This window comes from Amyelois transitella, chromosome 17, assembly GCF_032362555.1.
Source record: "Amyelois transitella isolate CPQ chromosome 17, ilAmyTran1.1, whole genome shotgun sequence".
Classification (NCBI taxonomy): Eukaryota; Metazoa; Arthropoda; class Insecta; order Lepidoptera; family Pyralidae; genus Amyelois; species Amyelois transitella.
In genome coordinates this window covers 7,535,915-7,561,262 of record NC_083520.1, presented here as the reverse complement: position 1 = coordinate 7,561,262, position 25,348 = coordinate 7,535,915, and the positions used below count along the sequence as shown (strand labels likewise).

At 38.3% G+C, this 25,348-nt stretch overlaps 2 protein-coding genes across 2 annotated transcripts in view; one reads left to right on the top strand and one right to left on the bottom strand.

The window, feature by feature from the left end:
* LOC106134249 (reversion-inducing cysteine-rich protein with Kazal motifs) overlaps positions 1 to 7,639 on the top strand; it is a 30,698-nt gene extending 23,059 nt beyond the window's left edge. Inside the window, exons 8-18 of the mRNA XM_013334242.2 lie at positions 335 to 576; positions 1,014 to 1,149; positions 1,581 to 1,722; positions 2,170 to 2,284; positions 2,816 to 2,978; positions 3,156 to 3,308; positions 3,737 to 3,922; positions 4,424 to 4,604; positions 5,111 to 5,256; positions 6,211 to 6,350; positions 6,595 to 7,639. Of these exons, the coding sequence (XP_013189696.2) occupies positions 335 to 576; positions 1,014 to 1,149; positions 1,581 to 1,722; positions 2,170 to 2,284; positions 2,816 to 2,978; positions 3,156 to 3,308; positions 3,737 to 3,922; positions 4,424 to 4,604; positions 5,111 to 5,256; positions 6,211 to 6,350; positions 6,595 to 7,227 (2,237 nt within the window). The 3' untranslated portion in view covers positions 7,228 to 7,639. The remainder of the gene's footprint in view (positions 1 to 334; positions 577 to 1,013; positions 1,150 to 1,580; positions 1,723 to 2,169; positions 2,285 to 2,815; positions 2,979 to 3,155; positions 3,309 to 3,736; positions 3,923 to 4,423; positions 4,605 to 5,110; positions 5,257 to 6,210; positions 6,351 to 6,594) is intronic.
* A 106-nt stretch (positions 7,640 to 7,745) lies between these two features.
* LOC106134229 (brefeldin A-inhibited guanine nucleotide-exchange protein 3) lies at positions 7,746 to 24,664 on the bottom strand. Its single transcript, XM_013334224.2, has 24 exons — positions 24,496 to 24,664; positions 23,577 to 23,710; positions 23,179 to 23,298; positions 22,232 to 22,409; positions 21,804 to 21,933; positions 21,104 to 21,283; positions 20,575 to 20,673; positions 20,023 to 20,250; positions 19,438 to 19,674; positions 19,203 to 19,252; positions 18,733 to 18,898; positions 17,991 to 18,105; positions 17,185 to 17,346; positions 16,754 to 16,925; positions 16,197 to 16,320; positions 15,478 to 15,655; positions 14,820 to 14,961; positions 14,027 to 14,237; positions 13,671 to 13,764; positions 13,191 to 13,343; positions 11,047 to 11,247; positions 10,756 to 10,929; positions 8,038 to 10,680; positions 7,746 to 7,958 (listed from the first exon to the last, which is right to left on the bottom strand). The coding sequence occupies exons 1-24, from the start codon at positions 24,578 to 24,580 to the stop codon at positions 7,746 to 7,748; spliced, it is 6,189 nt and encodes a 2,062-aa protein (XP_013189678.2). The 5' UTR covers positions 24,581 to 24,664.
* Positions 24,665 to 25,348: the final 684 nt, after the last annotated feature.

Below are 25,348 nucleotides of genomic sequence, written 5' to 3'. Positions count from 1 at the left end.
GATAGAATTGAGATTCAAATAGTGACAGGTTGCTAGTCCATCGCCTTAAAAAGAATCCCAAGTTTGTAAGCCTATCCCTAAGATATAAATTTAATTAACCAATTATTTTATTATTTTTTCCTCTTCTGCTATAAAGTATAGTCCAACTTCTAAAGCTTGAAGGAAAGGTACCTTAAAAATCCGACTCCGATTTTTGTGCTTTACGACTTGAAAAAAAATATTTTACAAAGACTAGACCTATATTGTTCGTTTGAAGATATTGTGCTGTTTATTTCCGCAAACCATAAAATAATTCTACCCAGTTGAACTTTAAAAGTATAGAAATTCTTCTTAGATTTACCATGCTGTACCGAGACCTCCAACTCGGAATGCAAGTCAGCGTGCACGACAGTTCTGCGGCGGACCAGCGACGCCACAGAAATAATCGAAGTACTTCATCAGAAGTGCGGCCAGCCCTCGCTCCACAACCACAAGAACAACGACGCCTTTTGGAGGTGCTTCCTCATGAAGGACGACCCGCCCGACACCATAGACCAGTTACCACATGCCGCTGATAAACTGCATTGTTGTAAGAAGGTATGTGGTATTGGCTCCAAATTTTAGGCATGAATTGATTGTTACTACATCTACCTTTACCTATATCTCTAAAGCACGCTCAAACAATCTCATTCAATCAATTCATGAGATTGTTTGAGCGTGCTTTTGAGATGTAGGTACGCTATGCTGTTACAATAAACGTGATACTTTTGCTTTGCAATGATCAATAACTGTGTGGTGTAGACCTTTAGGATTTCATATAAGTAGGTGAGTTAACCAAAAGCTTTTTTGAATGCTTTTACCTAAGTACTTTATATTTAATCAGATGATTTAGAAATTGTATTGTTTTTAATAATGGACTAAGACATATTTTCTACTGGTTGCAGTGTTGTGCACAGCCATAGATAGTTATTTACCTACCTGAAAAAATTTATGACTTCCTCAAAACTATGTAAACATTTATTTTTCTCTTGCAGGCCGCCACAATAAATTGCCGAAGTTTGTGCTTAGACGCTTTCAACGTAGACGTAGGTTTGCAAAAGTGGAAGAAATTTGATGCAGAGTGCCTCGCCGAGCCGCAGGAGGTGGCCCTTGCGGAGTGCATAGAAGAGAGTACGTACAATTATCTGCTTACGTAAAATAGATTGAATAATAATGAAAGGTTCTCTCGAAAAAAAGTGAGACAATTTAGAAAAATAATCTCATATCAGTCACCACCTGGAAATATGTAAAGTGATGACTGACTTGAGAAGAGGGGTGTAGACCTAAGAGAATACCTCAAACGAAAAGATGGAATGATAGTTATTTTAAAACGGATAACGAAATTCTGCTTGCGACAGGTGGAAAGAGAGAGAGACTAGAGGAAAAAAAAAACATGCAAAAAAATAGAAATATTATTGTTAAAGGACAACGATTAGAGGACAATGTGAAATCGAGAGCTAAATATCTGATAAAAATAATCAAAAACTTACATATATTCCATGTGCTTTTATTATCAGTCCTCCTGATTCAAGTTTAGCTTAGATATTACTTTGATCTTTCAGTTGAATTTCCGTGCTCTTTGGGATGTAGTGGTATGACCTACTGCAGTCACCTGAACAACCATCACAGCACTCTCTTTAGGTTCTGTTCCGCTTCAGCTGATTTCAACTCTCATTTGGAAGTCGCGAGCCAAAGATCTAGTGGGTAAGTTGATTTTACTTAATTTTTTTTTTAAATGTAATGCAATATACCGTTTAAAACGCATCGGAAATTTTCAATGAAATGAAAGGACTGGAAGTGCACTAAAACAATTCTATTGTTTTACGAATGTACCAGACATTCGTTTCAACGGATTTAACGAAAAATAGAGACTGTACTGATATAAACGTTACTTATGACTTCCTTTTCAATATTTTTTTTCCTTAGTTCATGCCTAAGTAACTTTTGCTTTGTAATTAATAGAGCTACTCGTACTTAGTCCGGATGTGATATTACAGATAGATCTTGAATAATTTCGGCTGTGTTTTAATGAATTTGTTAGACAAAGTATTAGGTTTGTATATTTGAATTAGTAATTTGTGTTTTGATAGGTATGTTAAAATTTAATATGTATTCAAGTCTGCATTCAAATTCCAAATTTTTTGTCTTTAGATTTGTAACGGTGTCTGGATATAAATTGGTGTTAAAGAAGAATGCGACAGAGGAATCTACAGACCTGTGGAAGACGGTCACCTGCGCGCTCAATGTAAAACCATGCACGCCCCGGGTAAGGATTTTTAAAGGCTTGCTTTATGTATTTTTATAATTGTCTTATTATTATAAGAAGGAACTTTGTCATTTTCGTTAATGAAGGCAGTATATCATCCATTCTAGCTGCTCCGTAGAGAGCCGAACTATGGCCTCGCCGGGTCTGTACTGTAGAGCAAGTTCGGTACTCACTCCTGGCACAAACAGAGAATATAAACTGGGCCCAAACGCGATTAAATGTCGGAATTATGGTGGGTTTGAGATTTCAAGCCCCATATAATCGTCCAGCTTTTCGTGACTGGGCGACAGACGGCAGTCTGTTTGCTTCGTCATAGTTGCGGTTCCGCACGTCTTCTTATCTATACTTTTAGGGTGTGCGCAGTGTCATGGTTAGACGGGCATATCATATCGTGCAACGGTGCTTACTCAGAATTACTATTATTGCAGTTCCACCAAAAAAATTCTACACTTAGTGTGAAGTCCAACCCTTCCAGTGTGTGGTCCAACTCTACAGCTATAACATTAATGTATCTCGTCTCCGTCCTTGCAGGGTTTAAGTAGCCTCGTATGCTTAGAAGACTGCGTGCGGCTGGTGTCCGGCAGCGTGGAGTGGTCCGCCACAGCCGCGCCCTCCGCGCGCGCCCTCTGCTCGCGCCTGGCGCCGCGCGGCGACCAGGCGCCGTGTGTGCCGCTCACTGACTACACTACACCCAGTGAGTACCCCCTCTCACAGACAGTGGGTCTCAGCAGCCTGGTCTGCCTAAGGCTAGTGTTTGGCAGCGTGGAGTGGTCCACCGCGGCAGTCCTGCCAGGCGCCGTGGTCGTGTGTATAAAAAATAATCACGATTGCGTCCAATGAGATTCACCGCAAACCATATTTGTTTTTCAAGGTACCGAGCCACCTCTTTTAACCGCTCGGGAGGTTGTGACGTCACCATGCAGCAAACAATCTTGTCCTGCCGGAAAGATGTGCGTCATCGATAGAAACTGCGGGCCTGAAGAACACTGCTCACGATTCAGCTGCGTAGATGGATGCCGTTTAGGTAATGCACGAGTGACGAATAGAATTGAACAATGTGTCCTCATACACTTTGAACTCCTAGAACTGTATCTGTATCTGCTGCTTACTACTTTCAACAGTACTAGTATCTACAACGTTTGTTAACGTTACATTTATGATTATTAACCGCTGAGAAAATTCATGTGGAACAGTTAATTCAAGGTCGATTGGCCGAATAAATTATTTTTCATATTGTAAGTTTGAGGTGGTAAGTGCACATAATCACCAAATCAAATTTCCCTGTGGAAACTTCTAACGTGTCATTGATATCCCTTTCAAAGGGTGTCGGGTTGCCGTTCGAGCTTGCGTATTGCTGGTTGGATTAGGATAATTAACGCCTGGTCCATTTATTGGTTGCACCTTGGATGTTTCTATTTTGGAGATATTTTTAAAAGGTTTTTTTTAAACTAGGTGACCGAACTGACTACGTGGTGCCTATTGGGTCTTACATCAGAGTTCCCAGGCCTGGACAGCAGTCCGCGCAGAAGGATTGCTATAAGATCTGTCGTTGCACAAATAAGGGGCTTGGAGATTGTCAGCCATTGCCGTGCGTAAATATGGACGACTGTAGACTCCATGATAAGGTGGTGAAGCAAGGTTGGTGTCTTTTCTTAATCAGACGAGGTTAGGAGATAAAGTATATAGACAAGTCGATGAGAATGGGAGGAGGTGACGTAGATTCTCAAGGTTTTATCCTGGATTCCTATCATCATTTCAATAAGATCTATATATATATATATATATCCGCTTATAGGTATTTATTTATTTAAAACTTATTGCACAAAAAAAATTTACAAAAGGCGGACTTAATGCCGTTTGGAAATCTCTACCAGTCAACCAGCTGACCAAACAGAAAAACTTTAAGTTGGTGGTGCGATAAATAAGTAAATATACCTGTTGCGCTTTTGTTGTTGTCTTTATAATTTCACCCATTAGTATGTAACCTGATTGATTGCTTATTGTTCGACTCTCGCAGTCACTTCTCATCTATAAACTCATTGCTCTACCAACTTTCCAGTTTTACTCGTACGAGTCGAATCATAGGATATGTGCTGCTTTCGGTTTTGCTTTTTCTAACTCGACTCCACCTGTTTCTAGGTTCGAAGTATTACCTAGAGTGCAATCCCTGCGCATGCGTGATGGGAGAGCGCGTGTGCGGGCAGCGCGCGTGCGGCGTGCGCGAGAGGCCGGCGGCCCCGCGCCTGCCCTGCGCCTGCCCGCCGCACCACATGCCTGTGAGGGCCCGGCACACGCTTTACCCTAATGTCTGTCTCGCTAAGTAAGTCTGTTTTTTATATAGTTACCAAATAACCGTTTCGTACCGGTCTGTCTCGCTAATAAAGTAATTGTACTCTTTATCATTATCACTTATCTCTTGGCCATTGTTGCATTCTCCCTTACTACCCCAAATGCACTTCTACTTCATTAAATATGGCTCTTTATATGCATTATGGCTGTACTCTTGCCGATTTGTACCAGCTGCATCCACCCAGAGTCCGCCTATATCACGATGTTTGATGTTCAGCTATCAATGACTATTTACTTCCCAACTTATTAAAGTAGTGGCAAGGTAAGAGAATTATGCAGAGTGATTAGCGTTTGATTTTCATGGCCTGGTAAACAGATTGAGAATTCCATCTTAGTTAATGAAAACACGTGAATCTAGAAACAATACCAATTAAACAAGTGCTATAGCTATGACTGGCGCAATGCCTTTTTCTTTGTACAGCCACTCTACTAGTTACTCGTACTACTCCTATTGAAACAAAATTTTCCTATCTTCAGGTGCGCGGGAGCAACAGACGCCGAGATAGATTTTAGTTCGCGAGCGGAATGCTCTGGTGTGAGTTGTCCGCGACGGCACGCATGTCTGCCAAGACACAACGTTTGTCTTTCAAGATTGCAGACCTCTTGTCCTCAACACGTTTGTGGTACTGACATTGTTTTAACACTGTTATTTTTCCAAAATTTTACATTTAGATTAGATTTAGTTGTTGGAAATTTAGTGAATGATCTTCTATTCTTCTCTTTTTACCATTGTTTCTCTTTACATGACGTTTACGTCGTTATAAGCAATGGTTACGGTTACGATAACACGAGAGTATAAACCTAATTGAGAAAAGACCAGAAGCTGCAATGCAAACCAGAGCTTGTGAAGTTACCAGAGTGAAGATCATTCAACGTTTTGATCTAAGTCTACCTTCTATAGGAATCTGAATACTTCGTAGGTATGTGGAATTCATCCATCCATCCATATAATCACGTCTAAATCCCTTGCGAGGTAGACAGAACCAGCAACCTTGAAAGGCTGACAGGCCACGTTCAGCTGTTTGGCCTAATGATAGAATTGAGATACAAATTATTAAAATTAAAATTAAAAATTTGTTTATTTTCTCTCCACATAGGTGAATATAGGTAAGTACAGACTTCTGTTGTAAAACTTATAGTGGAGAGAACTGGTGCCTGAGCTAGGTAGGATTAAACCTCCTGTATTACAAGTCACCAGGCTCTCTCACACCTAACGATACATACCTAACTAAGTAAAATTTGACATGGCAAAGAAAAGAAACATCGAAGAAATGAAATTAATAGGAAGAGTAATTTTGTTTAAACACAAATAACTACTTCTAATAAACTATAACTAACTACTTCTAATAAACTATAACTAACAAATAGTGATAGGTTGCTAGCCTATCGCCTAAAAGAATAATCCCAAGCTTATAAGGCTATCCCTTAGTCGCCTTTTACGACATCCATGGGAAAGAGATGGAGAGGTCCTATAATTTTTTTCATTGGTGCCTGGAACCATACTGCACATGTAATTTATTGTCGATGATAATTGTGTCTTAAAATCTCTTGATTTTATTTTTGTCTTCTTCTCGCAGTAAATACAACAGACTGTTCCCGCCAGCCATCGCGGCCGGTGTGCGACTCCGACGGTAACACCCACGAAAACCCTTGTCATCTCGTAATGAGCGGCGCCAAGTTGGCCTACTGGGGACCTTGCTTACGAAGGTGTTCCAAGGTATGTGCCTATAAAAGTCCCTACTTATTGTGAACGTTATTTGAAGCCTAAACATAATCAGATAACCTATGGACTTGGATCTGAAGTCTGAGATGAGTCCATGGATAAGTCTGAGATAAATTTGTTTTTTTCAGAAAGTATTATGTCTTTAGTCCGCGTCTACACCTGTAGCGTCTACCCTAGTAGCTCCTTCCCGCTCGCACAGTTATCTTTTTATAAAACTGATTAATTCCTTTTTATTCAGGCTGGTGTAGTTTGCGGAGTCAACGGTGTGACATACATATCTGAATGCGCCGCTTGGGCAGAGTTCGTTTCGATGGACTACAAGGGCCCATGTTTAGCTGTTGGACTTATTTCTGATGCCATGGAGCCAAAATGTACCATCGACAGAATTCTTTGTCCACCTCTTAAAAAAGAAGGCTGCAAGGGTTTTACTGCTCCAGGTGCATGCTGTCCGACATGTGGAGGAGCAATTAGAATCCTTTACTCTAAGAAGCAAATAGACAGAGCCTTGTACGGCACAAATATTTCTGCTACAGCTATTAATCTTCACAATATATTAAAAGCTCTAGAAAGACATATAACGATAGCCGAATGTGCGCTGAGAGGATATTTGACAATAGAAACTGAAATATTTATAAGTGTAGAGACTATATTGAAAGAACCGACTGATTTACAGTTACATATGTGTGTGCTTGAAGCTGAGAAATTGGCAGATATGATCAATAAAGAGAGTGTAGTGATGTCAATAGATTTAGGTCTTAGTGCACTTGCATATGCTCTTCCTGTGCATACATACCCCAATAGTAGTAGGGGAGTTATTTCATCTATCACCGTGACTGCTTTTTCGTACTTAACAATTTATGTTCTGAGATAAAAGTAAAACTATGATCTTTTAAGTGTAAGAGAGAGTATAATGTAAGTTGTAAATATCAAGGATATAATCATGTTTACCAAATATTTTATAGTGCCATTGTAAAAATAAATCTAAATTGTTTTGCTTTGGTTTGCTTTAATTGGAGTTCATGGAGAGTTACGATTGTGAGTTCAAAGTGCCATCTCTTGTAAGCACCAGTGTCATATTAATAGATAGTATTTGTTGTATTATATGAACTGATTATGAGCTATGCTTAGTCTCACTTTACAAAAGACAAATAAAGTAGTCTGATAACCAAATGATAATAAATAGAATAGTTGTTATTATATTGTATTTTGTTGTTTTGAATATTTTAAGTTTTATACATAAATAACCTCTGTTTACGAGCTAAGAGCTAAAAAGTTTATTAAAATAAACGACATTATACAGTATATAGTATGATTTTATTTTGCATATAACACTGAATAATCAAGGAATATACATTTATATGTGAGATTTATATTATCACAATTAATTGATTAGTTATAATTAAATTCGGTTAAGTTTTTCTTATCGAAAAATATATTAATTCTATCGAGCAACTGTGGGTCTGTTACAGTCTTTCCGAGGTGGATGAAGCCACTTTGGAGGACCGGCTGGATTAGCTGGAACCTGTCTAAAGGGAATGTAAGCACCAATTCCAGATAAGCCATCAATATGTTTTGGAAGCAATGTCGTTGTACTTCTGTGTCCTGAAAAGCATTGAAATCCAGTGTTTTTAAAATTGGTTACGTGTAAATATTAACAAAACTTTAATTTATTTCTATTTACCTTATTTATGCTTAAAGTTCTTTGCTGTTCTATCTCCGGTGGCACCGGTTGTGGTGGAATAATAACAGATGATGAAGTTTCAATACTTTTACGATCGTATGTCGGACCATCACATATGGTTATATTGACTTTACGTGCATGCGTGTGGCTATCCAAAGCACTAGATACACTTACTTTCCTTTCTTCTTCTACATTTTTATTTATGACTATCTCACTGATATTATTGATTTTTGGAATATTATCACTGGATTCGATACAATCATTAATTTTCTTTGGTTCGATTTCTATATTTGCCCCCTCTGAACTTTCAGTTTCGTTTTTGTGTGGTAATGTTTCATCTTCATCGTGATCAATACTGGGCGTAGATTGACTGCTTTTCTTAAAATCAGCAAATGTAAATGGTTTTGGCTTTTCCATTGCATCATACGCGCTTTCAATATCAGTTTTTGTGTTTTCGCTCTTAGTGGGAGTTATTGGCTCATCAGTTACCTTTTGAATGGCATCCTCCTGAGCATAGAGCTGATCGTAATGATTTGAGGATGAATCTGTATCAATTGAACTGTATGATATTCGGCGCTTTATATTTTCATCATCATCAAAGTCTGACACATTAATTAGTTGCTTTACATAATTAATACATAAAAGCTCCCACGTGCTTTTAAGGTCAAATATTTTCGTCACGAACCTGTCGTATTCAAGCGTCAAATTCAACGTTGTAGTGTAACTGTGAAGTATAATAGTTATATCTGAAGCTTTTAACTTAAATTTATGAACGCCCGTGAAAAATATTTCTGTGAGCGCGATAATTTTTATAAGCCACGATGATGTAGTTTGTTTATACAAATTGGCTGCGTTATCTAGATTAGACACCTTTTGAACAAGAAATTTTAAGCCCGGCCTGGAATCAAATTGCATAGCTCTTGTATATGAAAGTTCTAGACTTTTCAGCAATAATTCAGTATTACTTGTATTCAAGAAAAACTTGTAGTTGCAAGTATTATTCCCAGTTTTAAGACTCTCCAGTAATATACTGTTTATTCCTTGGAATAGATCCGACGATGCTTGAATAAGAATTGTTGCAATTATTTGAACAAGAATTTGATGAGCTAAAAGCCCGACCACAAGCCCTCTATGAGGAATCCTGATTGTGTACAGATCAGGGTTGAGAGAATTGATAGACTCTTGCAAATAGATAAGGAAGATGTAACTTCTATCATCAATAAGCATCTGAGATGAATTTTTTGGAGTTAACTTTGAGTGACCCTCGATTTTCAGATGTTCTGTCAAGAACACTTGCTGCGCCATAGCATGTAACCTGACATTGTCATTGACTGAACAGTCTCGTCTTGCAGCTACTTTTACTATAGCCAAATCACCGTAGAAACTATTAGAATTCTCTTTAAAAGCAAATGTCAATTGTTTAAGAGGCGTCAAACTAACATTGGAAGCTCTATGAAGACTTGTGCAAACTATTTCCCATTGGTTGTCCGTTAACAAATGTCCAGAAGTTAGAATAATGTGTCTTATACAGGAGGCTCCCAGCCTGGCGATCGGTTCTTGAGGCTGAGCTATACATTCTACTAAGATCAACATCATTTGTTTCAAAGCAAAAGTAGCTTCAGCACTTTCAAAAGGCTCAACATCTTTCTCGTCATTTTTTTCATCTGGTGATGCCCTTTCCATATTTATCTGCTGCAAATGGTGTATGTAAACTACTATAGTATCTGTAGTCATGCCACAACACTGTTTAAAATTAGGCATGACTGTATCCCAATGGGTATTCACGTTTGCTATTTGTCTTAACCAGTTTTGAACTGTAGGTAGAAGAAGATGATTTATACAGTGTAGCCCAAAATGAGTTCCAGGAACTTCAATAATGTTTCTTAATAACTTGAATAACGTTTCCATCGCAGCTGGCTGGTTTTTCTTCGAACACACTACTGTAGCTGATATCAATCCTTCGATTAGAACATACCATACTTTAAGAATATTACTTGGCCTGTCTAATTTTAATAGAGAGTTGTTAGTTGTACTGGAATGGGGAAGACTTGTTGACAGTTTTCTGTAAGAAATTACTTCCTCTTCACAATTTTCGTTTGTTATGTATTTAGTGATATCAAGTGATGTACTCGGTATTATTGGATCAACTACTGATAGAGGCAGATCGCCTTTGATCCTATTACCAGTGTTAAAAATTGGACATTTTGGCATATTGTACATCATTGTTAGGATATCAGAACAATTTTCAAGATGGAACAATGCCTCTTTACACATATCTATCATTACTTTCTCTGATTTTTCTTCATTCAATGGAATAAATTTGCTATTTTTAGAGAATTTCAGACTCAGGCTTGGCTTAGGCTGTGCTGAGGGAACCTTTTTAGGTTTAACTTCAGTTGCTGGAACCTCTTCGTAATGAAGGCCTTTAATGTGACTTAGCAAGCATAAAATACAGTCGAGAGCAGCATTGGCAAATACCAAAGTATTGTCAGTACTCAAAAATACTTTGAATATTTCCAATATTGCAGAATATTGGTTAGAATTGTTGGCCGCTCGGAGAGTATTGAATAGTGGTCTCCAACCAGATCTTATTTCCATTCTGTTTGTTTCCACAAACTCGCAGATGCAGGATATAATCTGTTCCTAAAAAAGAATTGGCATACAATGGCAAAACTAGTAAAAAACGTATTTTAAGTGACACATTTTAAATTAATTTACCTGTATGTCATCATCGCACAACTCTAGACATAGAAGGTTCTCGAACGGTTTAAGCAAAGCTTCATTGAAGTGAAAATGAGGCAGTTCGACCTGTTGGTTGAGGAGGGTAGTGGCGCAGTCGTGGAGACATTGAATCGCCAAGCTGGAGATTTGAATATCCTTATGACACGCCGCCTGTGAAATGAAAATAGAGAAAAGCTTTTCCTACAAAGTTTGCTCTGGACTCTGATTCAACATTATTAAAAATGGAACAGAGAACACACTAAGATGATGATTGAATAGTTGTCTGACCTGCATCAGATGAGGCCCTACAACAGTCCAGATAGACATCCGATGCGCCAAGGGTCTGGCGGCTCTCAGACATCGCAAGGCCACATCTCCGCCTCGACACAGGGCCCTCGCTGCTTCGCCGTTACTGCTTCCGTTGTTGCGGCTCCGCTTCCACCAGCTCACGTTATTGTTGGCCACATCTTGGTCCCAAGTGGTGAATAACTGAAAACACTACATTGTTATTCACAATTCTTGAATTGAATGATTAACAACATAATATATGAATTTATTTGCAAATTCTGCTATCATAGATTGTATTCTAGTTTATATCGATTCTCCATGGATTTTATTTTTTTATATTTCCTGGCTCATCGTGCTTCCAAGAAAGCGAAATTTATGTATGTAACTAGGTTCTTAGTACCTAGTTGCTTTGTTAATAGGTATCAATAATTAAAGTAAGAATGTGAGAGATGCAGCTATGGAAGCAATTGCGAAAAAATAGTTATTCACTAATATTATCTGTCACTAGCGACCTGCCCCGGCTTCGCACGGATGCACAGCCGAATAAATATATCTCTATTAGAACTAATTAAAGGACCGCCCGCAAAGCGGCTAAGTCTTGCTCACTTCGCAACGGGCCGTGCAGCAGAAATCGTAATATTTTAATTTCACCACAACTTCAAAACCAAACGTCCAATTTAAATCATTCAAAGACCAAATATTATCTACATAAACTGTACTTATTGATGAAATTATTTATTTTGATAAGGATTAATAGCATGAGTAAAAAAACGCGTTTAAATGTAGACCAAAAAAAATTCAAGATTTTTAAATAAAAATGTGGTTGTTGTGCCTCACTCGACATAGATAGGTATAGTGTGTCGCGGACTTTTTTGTAGATATTTATAAGATTTACAATTAATTAAAACATTTTATGGTTCTATCTTTTGTAGTTTAGGCAGCGTACGCAAAATAAGTAACTTTTTGGTTGATTTTTTCAGTTTGTGTCCGAAAATTCCAAATATATTACGGAACCCTATTTTTTTCCAAAAATAAATATAGTCTATGTTACTCGTGGATAATGTAGCTTTCGAATGGTGAAAGAATTTTTAAAATCGGTCCAGTAGTTTTTGAGCCTATTCATTACAACCAAACAAACAAAGTTTTCCTCTTTATAATATTAGTGTAGATAGTGTAGATAACTCATTTGATAATTCTGGAGGAGGTATGGTGGTATTTGTCATGACATCGTTGGTGACTCCACACAAGAATGTTGCGCAGTGTCGAGAGAGTAATGGTGGCGACCAGTTGAGAGAACGACAGAACACATGATGACGACAACGATAACGCTAAAACAGCTGAATAAACGGTAATATAGAAACAGTTATTGAAAAATCCTATTGCAATTAACACTAGAAATCTCAACGTCGCGACGTCAAGCGTCTCTCCATATAATTAACAAAACCAAAGATTTACATAACAAAAATTTGGTTCTTATATGTTTCAAATATCTTAAATAACCGTGAACATTTACTCGCTTACGCACTAGTTGTTACGAACTCCTTAGAGTGTCTGAACAAACATTTTGTAATTTAAAGAAGCAAAATAAGAAAGAATAAATGAAAGTCTTTTTTGAGTGTGCACCATCTTTTTTTTCCAGTGCAATTATTTAATTATTTTCAGTTTATTTCCTATAGTAGTGGGTCACTGCGGACGATGATAACTACTCTGCCGCAACACAGTTTTTACTAGTGCGGGGAGTAGCCGTCAATATCTGCTGTTACCAAACTTATTGCTTCTACTATGTTATTACTATAATATTATTATGTTTCTCCGCTTGGATTTCACGGGTCTATACACCCCGGATTTTTGAGAGGCTTGCGTGGGGATATAAATCCAACACGTAGAGGCCCTTTGGAGAAGTTGATGTTATGTTGTTCTCCTGCCAAAACCCGTTCCCGGCCATATCAATAGACGATATGTCCATGAACAGGTCTCGGCAGGAGGTGGAGCTATTACAAAATAAAGAATGATTGGTTATGGAGTTGACATTTAGATGGATTTAAAATGGGCTATTGCTGGAGAAGTTCAGACACCTGCCATAATCATGAATACGTGACTATTATGTGGCAGGTGATTATTATTACAGTACAAATGCGAGCCACCAGAGAGCGCTGGTGCGCCAGCAGGCGGGCCAGCGCGGCGCGCAGCGCGGGCAGCGTGGTGGTGGCGGCCAGGCGCGCGAACAGCGCGTCGCACGCCGCCGCCAGCGCGCAGCACACGCGCGCCGCGCCCGCGCCGCTGATCACGTTGCCGCCCTGGATTATCACTCACTATTTAATCATACGTTCCCAGCACCATATCACTTTTAAATAAGACATTTCATTTGAAATTATATTTTTTATTATTAGATATAGGCGATGGGTTAGCAATCTCCCACTATTTCAATCTCAATTCCATCATTGAGCCATTCAACTGAATCTGGCCTTTTTAAGACTCTACTCTCTGTCTAGCCCGCAAGGAATATAGACGCGACTATATGTATGTATTTAATTGTAGTTAGGGTAGGTACACAATAAATAGTTATATTAAATTCAAAACTGGATGCGTTGATATCTGAAAAATATAAGAATTTTGGTGCGTACTTCCTGTCGACAAGCCTCGACAATCTTCGGAACCGACATATCATTGTTCAGGTTGTTCTCCAACACTGGTTGCAGAAAATTGAACACATCGACGCTGAAAAAATAAATAAAATTATATCGACGACTGTACCATTACTTTAGGAAATCGTTCTAAATAAAATGGTGAAAATCAATTTGTTTTCTTTTTTTGAAGCACCTCATAACTAGTAACATCATTATTAGGTAGCTACAATATATCATTACCATAAATACTAAAAAGAATTGTTCAGTATCTCCTCAATGCAATTACGGCAGGTCTATTTTCAATTTCGTCTAAATATATATCTTTTATCGTTTGTTCTATGTTATAAACTTACCACGTCTCATCATCTCTTCCATCCAGTCCCAACTTGGCATCAGCTTGTAGAATGGAAACCGTTTTATTTCTTCCAGTTTGCATCGTCACTATGGGCGTGGTGTTATTTCCTTGGTGCCCGAATAACGAGTGTTCGAAACTCGATACGTATTGACACGCGGCAAAAATGTGCTCCCAGCATTCTGGCGCTTTTGAACCGAGCTCTAGACCGCCTGAAAATTAGATAAATACATACATACATATAACCTCGTCTATATCCCTTGCGGGGTCGACATAGCCAACAGTCAAATAGTGACAGGTTGCTAGCCCATCGCCTAAAAGAAGAATCACAAGTTTATAAGCCTCTTAGTCGCTTTTTATGACTTCCAAGGGAAGATGGAGTGGTCCTATTCTGTTTTTATTGGTGCCGGGAACCACACGATACTGCCGGGAACCACACGACACATGAAAATAAAACAAAGGTACTTTATCGAAATTATATGATGACTGGCAATTATTTCTGGATTTTAAGTATCCTGAAGCGTATTAAGAGAGGTGTGTGTTCAACTGGGATCCCATGAAATGAGAGATAAGCAATCTTCAATATCTAGGAAGTTCAACAACTATGGAGATTGAACGGAATTCGCGTAATCTAACGTAAGAAAGACCTACTTCTACTGTACTGAACTGACACGAAGACTAAAATATAAGAATTGTTAAATTATTTGAAATTAAATATTAATAAGAGTGGTTACAATTTCTAAATGAACAAGATATGTAGGTATTTATTTAAAATCAAATTATTAAAATCTTACCAGTGATCAGGATATCTAAGGAAAGGGCGTGCGTGGCCAAAATCTTTCCGTTCGGCGGCTGCGAGATCGCGGAGTTCGCGAGGAGCGCCAAGATGCTGCTGCAGCGGTTTTGCAAGTTCAGGGTGTTACTGACTCTAGCAGCCTAAAAATATTCAAATCAAAAGTAAATAAACGGAGAACTATTGCGGAGGACCCAGATTTTCCGACATATCTACTTTGTGTATCTGGTGAAAGGAATCCGTTTCAGTTTGGTCTAAATATTTAAAATATATTTATTCGACTGGCAGAGAATACTTTACAGCATAAAGTCCACCTGTTGTACCTACATTTTAAGAGCATTGCAAAACGAAAGAATGCCCAGATAAGTGGAAACTGTTCTTCACGTCGTCTACACTACGACTGAAAGAAATGGGCTGGTGTTACTATTAGATTAGATTGATGTCGAGTATTCTTGTTGTCGAGACCAAATGTTACTGAATTAAAAAAGGTCGCTACAGTCTACTTCTCTTGATTATTTGGAGCTTTAGAGATTTACATTTGAGATTTTGGAGATACTGTTATGTGCACTAACCTAACTAAACTGGGCAGTTCTTAATTGGGATTCATCAGATCAAAATAACTACAAAAATAACAGATATACATAAATCATAGACGATACCTTGTGTAGCCCTTCAAGACATTGTATGGTCAACCCTTCCCAAGCGATCCTCTTCCTCTTCCCGAACGTGTTGATCTTCTTGGAGATGATGCCGTGCAGTTTCTGCTTCTTGTTCCTGAATCCCGTCAGTGGGACGCTCAGGACCATCACCATTGAGTTCCATATACAGGTTAAGATCCTGGATAATAGATTTATCTTATGTATCCTTTGAAGCTATTTAACCTACTGTGTTTCCGTTTGCTACTATCTCTGCTTCTACTTTATTCACATTTATCAATGTATCATGTGAGCTCAAAATTTTAGGGTACTTTTATCCTCATCTTTTACCAGGACATCCCCATTGATACCTTTGTTTGATCACCTTATTTACTCTTATTAAGAGGCGTCTATGTTATAAGTTAAGAAAATTGATAGTAAGACTGATAGATAACTTTTTACCATTGGGGCCATTCCGTATGCTATTTCTATATGCTGGCTGAATTAGTTTTTTCTAGAATCAGAATCACTTTATACTACTTTTAGATATAAAAATGATGCAACAAAAAATTAAATAATAACCGATGCCCAAATTACATTTACATCGGTAAAATGCTGATTAAAAAAATAACAATAATTAATATATTGAAAAAAGAAAAACTAATTGATTTAGCATTAATATAGTAAAACTCAGTAGACTACTTGTATCAAGATCGGTATAAAACTATAATAACAATAGTTACCTTCTTGCCCATCGCAGACTGGCTTGATGCTGCGGCGAGTCGTTCGTGGTGTTGTACAGCATCGACACTTCCTTGAGTTTTTGCCAGTCTGACATCACCGGGCTTTGGTCTAAACCACCGAGATCTGGCAAAGATGGGATTATATTTGACAGGTGATTATTAGAAAATAATAACATGGTAAGAATAACGTTTAATATTTCTGATATTTCCCCTTAGCTGATGAGATGTTTAATCGATTTTTTTGATAAAACATATATGTGCACATTATATAACGTTATAATCATTTAAGGGGTAGACAATGCCAACAGTCAAGATTCGAATGCCAAATGGCCTGGATAGTTTAATTGGAATTCAGATTAATGAGAAAGAAACAAAAAATGGATATGGATGATCAAATGACGGCACACATCTAAAGGGGTCTCTACACGAGGAATACTTAAATCAGCTTTAGCTATAAGCGAATCATAAAAAATTCTCCCCGCACACAAAACGACAGAAATCATCAGCAAGTGCCCATACTGATACCGTCCCAGCTGAAGCTAGACATGATTGCTTACCAGAAAGCAAATGTATCAATGGATGATCAGCTGACGGCACATCTCTCAGAAGATCGTTGGACAGAACTTGCTGGTACAACTCTCGCAGCCAGGTAGCAGACAAGTATACCAGAACACCACTGCCTTGAACTTCCTCGACGAATTCGTCTTCAGTCAGTGCGATTGGCGTTTTCTGTAAGTAAATCATTTCGTTACATCGGTAATTTTTATTGTTGGGTTGTGATGAAAGATTTTGTAAAATCGTGGTTTGCAGTATTAAGGGGTGTATGGTTTATTGCCGAAAAGAGAGTGTACAATTGTATGTGTTCAGATTATGGTATTTGTTGGGGTCCCGTTCAATATACCCGAGTACAGAGTCCGTCCACACTTTGGACAAAGCCACACTGGTCAAAACATGGTTCTGTGGTCAGAGAATGCACTGGTTTCCTTACCTGCGTGGCAGTGTTGCCTGCTCTCTGCCTGTACGTGAGCAGCAGAGCGGCGTACGTGGCGAGGTACACGCCGTCCGCGTTCATGATGCAGGCGGTGGCGGGCGGCTGGCACGCGTTGTGTTGGCAACACTTCGATGCGAACTCTTGCATTGCTTCGTCGACCTGATGAAGATTGATACATACCTACAGTCACGTGTATATCTATCCCTTACGGGATAGACCCAACAGTCTTGAAATAACTGAAAGTTCATGTTTAGCTACGGCTTTATGATGGAATTGAGATTCAAATAGTGACAAGTTGCTAGCTCATGGCCTACAAGAGGAATCCCAAGTTCTTAAAACTATCCCTTAGTCGTCTTTTACGAAATCCACGGAAAAGATATGAAAGTGCAGAACCACACGGCGCTAAATATTGATGTTAGAAAATATTGCTGCTTATTATGATGATAAACTAATGTATCTCCACGCAAAAATAACTAATACCTGCTCAGATTTAACGAATAACAGTTTCTTAGAAGATGTTGATGATAAACTTTATAAAGTTAACCTTGATAATGAAGAGCCTATAGGTTTGATAAAGACCAATTAAGTATCTTGTCAATTATGGATCAAGATCCTGATGCCACGATATTCTGGATACTTATATATGGTTAAATAAAACCTAAGATCTCAGAATTTCATTTATATCTTCACAAATTACTGAACCCACTGGAAAATTGGAAGGTGCAGTGATGAACGCACCTGTTGTTTTGTTTTTAATTTCCACATTTCACAATTCTCAAAACCCAAAAAGATGAGACACTCACTTCAATACAAGTCCTAAGGTTGAGAAGTTTCGGTATCAAGGAGTTCTGTAAGATTTTGATGAATTGTCTCGCATTGTGCCGCTCCAAGTCCACATTGCACTCAGTAATCGTACACCTGGAAAAATTGAACAATATACGGTTATTTTATCGAAACCTTGGCAAGTATATATATTTTTTCTTATTTTTAAAAAAAATGCAGATTGGTTCACACAGCTATCTCATCAAACTAAACAATCTTCATTTACGTAGCTTACAAACCTATTTAATTTATACCACGTATTTTACTCTTTTCTTTCAAAATTCCATTATATACCTGCTTAGATTTAACATTTTTGGTACAGATTTGTGTGAAGACCAATCTTCCACCGCGGGGAATAGATTTATACATGTAATGACTTCTCATTTATAGATCTCATCTCCAGAGTGGATGAAGGGTTGTTAGCCCTTGTCGGATTCCACTATTCGGCGATGGTTTGGCTACGCGAGTCGTAACGTGTACCGTCAGTCCGCCCTAGAATAGTCGGTGATAGAATGGTCATACAGAAGTAAAAGGCAATATTAAGATTTTGTTAAAAGTTAGGAAAGGGTGTCAGAGAGCAAACGAGACAGCTGCGCACTTCTCCCATGATTCGGCGAGGATCTCCGGTAACCCTATCGGAACCTTACCACCCGGTAGAGCCATGGGTGGTGGTAAGATAGTTCTGTAAATCTCTTCTCCGATGATTTTCATGCAAACACCTACCTGCCCAAATTTAACGTCTTCGGTACAGATTTGGTCTTGTCATTTGTTGATCTTTTCTCCGGAGTGGAAGAAGGGTTGTTAGCCCTGGAAGGCAGGAACACGTTGTCGGCATCCGAATCAGCTTCACCGTCACTGCCAGAACTCACATTCTCTGGTCCAGATGTATCTGATAAATTTATATCAAGTGTGGGTATTTGAAGATATTCGTTACAATTAACGAATATCTATCGCAAAGTATATTGAATTCCAATAAATACAGGGCCCATGTTGAGTTTTCGTCTAAAAGTTAGTAGAAGTGTGTTAAAGAAACGCTATCATATTTTTTTTGTCCAAAAATATTTCGGTCATAAAGTTACTATCTACACCAATTTATCTAACTTAACCAAAATGGTTCTTGATGAGCATATGAGGTCGATTGACAGATAAATACAATCTGATACAAGATTCATGGGAAGTAATGGCGAATTTACCTGAAGAGTCTTCTTTTGTTTCAGAACTTTGTAACACAGCTACAACGTCTCTGAAACCAAATGGTAATTGAAAAACATGACACATTATGATTAGGAGAATTTATATGGTGTGACGAAGTTTTGATAGTGAATATTCAATACATAGTTAGATTCATAGGATGATATCACTGTTCTTTTTAACTGGGTATCAATTTATATTAATAAAAATAAAGCCATGATATTCTCGAACGCTTACCTATACGGGCTTGGCAGCCTAGCCAAAGTCTGATATGTCAATGGTCCTGTATAATCCGCGTCTTGTAAATTCGGCCAGTGCTTCATCATCAATGCGGCCGTTTCAGCTGGTATGTACTCAACTGTTCCGTTGCAGAGTTTCTCTAGAGCATCAAGCAGAGATACCACGCATTCTACTGCCGCTGCTACTACTTCTGGATTACCACTGCGTCCGGATTCTTCTATGCCGTCCATTATTCTTTAAATTGAGAGGTTTTGTTGTAGCATCAAATTGATAAGCAGACATTTACCCTATACTTTTGTGCATCTACATTTGATAAAGAAACAAACTATCATCCATAATCATCCATATTTCCATGAATATTCAAATAAGACTTGAAGAGTAGCTAGTATATTGAGGCATAGGCCATTCGAGAGACCACTACGATAATTGTTTTACGAACAGTTAAAATTTCTTTGATTTTGACTTTTAAACAATGAAACAGGAGTAAAATGTACAGTACCTGTACACAAGTATGATAGAGTGAGATTTATTATAAACAAATAAGTCTAAATTTGGTTATTTGAGAGATAAAATTATACTTACAGCCTCAAGATGGCCATATCATCGCTATGGCGTTCAGGATGATCCATCTTCTTCAACAGAACCAGTTGTGCCAATCTCTTTGGATTATGAAGCAGTTCTCTGGCGCTTCTCAGAGGCTCTACTCTGTGGGCCACGGGTGGGTACAGCAACATACGGTGGTACAGAGCTTCTAGCACGGGCCGAAGGTTGGAAGTGGACCCCACAAGACGAACCAACTGGTTGGCGATACTAGAGAAGAAATAGTACAACGTTTTACGATACGAGGAATCACACGTCGGAATATTTAGAGCTTCTTGAAATGGGAGCAAAAGGCAAAACCATTCATGCACTAAAAATTCTAATTTACTTTTGTCTGTAAAATTATCTAAAAGTTAAGAAAAGTCTGAATATAAAGTAAAATTAGAAGTACAGTGTATAGGCGACCAAGATATCAATGAAGATATACCAATAAATCTGAAAAAACAAACTGAAGAAAAAACATAGGAAGTAGAGATAAAAAGGAAGAACAGCAATAGGTTCTCAATATGAACGAAAGCGTTTTCAATATGGTACCTGTATATAGCTTTGGCTTGCTTGCTATTGAAGCTGGGAGCGCTGCTTAAGGCTCCGGAGCCACGTCCTGAATCGTCTACGAGGTGACCCTCATGTTCTCTGAAATGAGAAACATGAAATGAAAAACATGAAATTTAGGAGATAATATGAACACATGCATTTGGTCTCACATATCGTTTTGTTCTGATTGGGCTATGTTAAAGACAATCGACGGACCATTAAATAAAGCTGCACTCGGAAATTAAATAGAGCAATTTCCAATCAAATTCTTAAGGATCAAAGTCACATTTGTTATTTCGGGCTCTGCTTTTTTAGCCGAACGCGTTTATAATAATTTCAGAGCAAAAACATCTATTCGATATTGGAGGCGGCATACTGGTTCCCAATCGTTCCAAGTTGACCTATTTTTATAACTTTGGATTGTATAAAACCGCAGACGTTATAATAGAGAATTCAATTAGATCCGCATGAGTCTACACGCTAAGTAGAAGAAATTTCAAATCTAGAAAAGTATGGTAATATTTCTTACCTCGATTTTATATTCTTGTCCACTCTTGGTGTCCCAAGGAACGATATCAAAGAGGGACAGAACTTTTGCCAGAGGAACGTTGTGAAGTGCGAATTGTCGGAGACCCGCTCCGAGAGGCTCGACATCAGAGTCAGCAAGCAGTCCAGGAAGAACAGCGCTAGCGGGTTCTGTTTTGGAATCCTGAATAAATAAGAGACCATTAAGAGAATTACTTATGGATTTACCGGATATAACGTAGTATGATGAAGACAAGAATAAAGGTCTCTGTGTCAAAGATTTCGTAGGTATATACTTACATCATAAACACAGTTTATGAACGCTCCACTATTTTGACTTACGTGGGTTTTTGAATGGAACATTAATATCTTGAGTTTATGAGTAATCAATACATTGTGGTTATTGTTCAGCCCGACTGAATCTATCAACTTAAAACTTGCTTCAGAGACGTGACTGCTGTATTGACAGACGATGCACAGACGAAACAAATGCGGGTGAAAAAAGCGGAATTATATTTGGCATGTAATATAATTCCGCTTTTTACTACACTTTGTAGTTTATGGAATCAAAGAAAGGAAAACCCAATATAATTAATTTCATGTATGGCGTCCATGAATGACGAAAGTTTAAGTGCCGCTTTTCGAGTAATTAATTTATCATTCAACTTAAACAATTATTATTTGATTGTAATATTAGTACTCACAACTGCGCCTCGGACAGCCTGCCGCATAGGTACTGTATGACCGGTATGACTTCGCTGTAGCAGCCCACCGCTACAATATGGTTCCTCCCCAGTGGCGACCCTTCCGACAGGAGCTCTAAACATTCTTCATCTAGGGCAGAATATAACCAAATTTTTATTCACAAGAAAATATATTTCTTTTTGGTGACCTATTTATAAAGGTAGTTATCTAATTGTGGCCAGGATCACTAAACAACTACAGACTACCTTTATAAGAGTAAAACGAAGGGTAAATTGAGAACGTTGATTCCAATAGATATCATAATCAAGTCTATAGTCAAGTACAGAAATTTAGGTCATATTATCACGAGCTACATACATAGATGATCAGCAAATTTAGCTTCTGGTTGCTTGTTTTGAAGATTTTTTTTCGATGTTTGTCATCTCACCTAACTGCGCACAATAAGCTCTGAGCGCCTGCGCAGCGGCGGCGCGGGCGGCGGCGGCCACGTGCGGCGCCGCGCCCGCCGCCTCGCCGCAGCGGCCGCACGCCCACACGCACAGCCGCCCGTTCAGCGTGCGGCGCGGCGACAGCGCCAGCGAGAGGTACATCCGGAATATTTGCACCTATACGAGTAGTGTTCTGCTTATTGTCTTCAAATATTAAGACCTATAGCGGAGTTGTTCTGTTTATTATATTGCTTCTATGCCACTTTCACCGTAATGCGCATGATAAGCTGTACATTTAGTATTTATTGCTTCAAAATTTCGTGTTTCGTGTATTTTCGCTCATCATAATCACATTCTCCTGGCGTTATTCCCGGTGGCATATTTACTAACTGACGTACGTCTATATTCAAGATCTTAGATTAGATTAGTTCAGTCAGAGAGACCGTAAGAAAATAAATCCTATATTGCAGCAGTCTACAAGTTCGTGCCATAGCAGACAAAATACGATAGAATCTACTTTGGCACACAGTCACGACTTGCGAAAGCCTGCAAGCTATTTGAGGAACAAATAGCTGGTAAAGCTACCTATGTTGCCTTGGTAAGGGCTGGCCGTCGAATTCCCAGTTCATTTTGAAAAATAATAATTGAGCCAATGGATTCAAAACTGAGGACGTCAAAAACAGAACAAAGTGGAGAAAGAAAAGTGGGTAGGCATTCACTGGGCCCCGAAATATTGCGGTGATTTGCGGAGGAGGGTCCGACCAGAGAGAGATTTGTTAAATAACTCGGTAAAGGTAGTCATCGTTTTGAAAAAATTATGACAGACGACTTCAGACCATTGTAGGAACATGATACTTGAACTTTTGCTTAAGATCAAACAGGACAACAAAATACTTATGCATAGGTAATGGATAATGGGTTGCAAAAGAAGTGCGATTCCACTGACCTGAGTATCAGGCAAGTGATACATAACCGAGGCGGTGGCGCAGAGTAGTTGCGACGGCATCCACAGGGAGTCGTCCTCGGGTTCAATTCCTCGATGGAACCTGTCATCGCGCAGAATTTTCTGGGAAAAGAAAAAATTGTACTACTAAAATCAGTTTATCGAATTGCCTTACAATATCAATCCATGCCGTTCAAGGTAAGTAAGGACACATCATGGCTTTTTGTGGGCATATAGACTCTTTAGTGTCCCTTAAGTTCCGAATTTCTCACCTCCTAGGGTGGGGGTTGGCGATTCATCTTACACCTCGCGTAGCCATGTCATCGCTGACTGGTCGCCCTAGTCTGTTATACTGAAAATCTCTGGATTTTGCTTTTTTGTTGACCGGCAAGAATACTCACATGGAAGCCTTGGAGCGCAAAGGTGACGAGTCTGGTTCGCTTGCTCTCCAGCGCGATTTGTAAAGGAAGTAAACACGCGCGCCGGAGCTCGTATGACGGGCGGCGGGCGCTGCTCTCTTGGATACAAAGCATTTCTGAAATAGGTTAACATAGTTATTTTCAAAATAGGATACAAAGAATCGTGAAATCAACATAATTAAAATATTATTAAATTATATATACTGTCGCTTCTAAAGCGCGCAAGTGTAGAAGTAGCGGCGTAACAAACTATACTGCAGCATTTTCATTCGACGTCAATTTACAAATATACATAGATCTTAAATCTAAACCGCGGATGAATGTACCAAAACTCTTAATTAATAAAAACTTTAAATCAAATTTGATTCGATATTTAAGCGATAATTTCGATAAAACTATAGTTTAATATGTACTCCGACTCTAGCAAGAATGCTAGAGTCGCAGTTGCACTTGTCCGGTTTTTTAGTAGATTCACGTCCTTTTGCTCCTTGCTATTAAAGGTGGAAGAAAAGGTATGTAGTATATGAATGTTCCGTAGGTAAAAAATAACTGTAGGTAGGTATGTATTAAACGAAAACATATCTGCAAGGTATTGTCATTGTAGGAAATAATAATTCCTCTCATATGGTCAAACTAATAATCAAAAATCAAGATAATCGTTAGTATGTGTCTGTCTGTGATAAGTCTAATATCCCGCAAGGATATACAACTGCTTTGAATTTATCTACAACACCAATCGTTGACCAAGAAAATAAAAGAAACATCGCCACCATTTCCGCGCATCTTGATTTATGCAGCTTAATTTAAGTAGAATATCATTTATTAATATTGAACATGAAAAAACCCATGCATGTATTTGTCCCTTGATTACTTACAATAAAATATAAAAATGTATACATACCTAACGCATCTTGGCATGATTTCCTCAACGTTGTCAATTTCGGGCCGGTGGCCTCTTTGAATATGTCTTGTAGTAATTCCTCCATCGCAGAAACTAATAAAACATGCCTTTACACTTCTCCATGAAAGTAAATAAAACAAATATGCACTAAACACGATACTCCTCCTTGTGTAGGGATCGTGTGGGTGTTGAATATTGTCAATGTTTCGTTATCAGTTGACGTAGTACTGTGGAGCATGCCCAGTCAAAAAATCAATACAATGCTCTAGGACTTGGGAATCCAATGATACATGCAACAGGTTGTAACTGTAATCGAAATGATATGATGATTTTAAAATTGTATTAAGTAGGTAACTATTTGCTAAACATTATTCTAGCAAATTAATCAGTATCGATTTATGAAATAATAAAGAAGTAACGTATTTACTCGAGAAGAGTAAAAATAAATAAAACATATTGAAACTTTTGAACGAGTCGGTATAAATGTGTAAGAAAGGTACATACACATTTCAATACTTATTGTGGATGTGGTTGCACACTAAAGATAATTCATGCAAACTTAAATAATATATGACGGGGAAAATTCATGGGAAAACCCAGAGAAAAATGAATTTAAATTTCCCGGGTGCTAAATGACAAGAAGCAATGTATGAAATTTTGTTTTTTAAATAAAAGTTTAGGGCAAGGATTTTTTTTTTGATGTGATCACCGAATTAAAATGTCATTTTTAATGGATAGGTCTTTGCAATTTTGTTTTTATACGAAACCTCTGTCCCAAGACACAATAACACTTTGCGTTCATTAAGAAGTAACTAATTAGAACAATCGTAACTTACGAAATCAGATGAATAAG

Coding starts and splice junctions, on each gene's coding strand:
- LOC106134229 (XM_013334224.2), bottom strand. CDS start 24,580: ATGGAGGAATTACTACAAGACATATTCAAAGAGGCCACCGGCCCGAAA. Junction 20,674..21,103: donor GACAAGAATATAAAATCGAG/GTAAGAAATATT, acceptor TTCTCATTTCAG/AGAACATGAGGGTCACCTCG. Junction 18,899..19,202: donor AACAAAAGAAGACTCTTCAG/GTAAATTCGCCA, acceptor TAAATTTATCAG/ATACATCTGGACCAGAGAAT.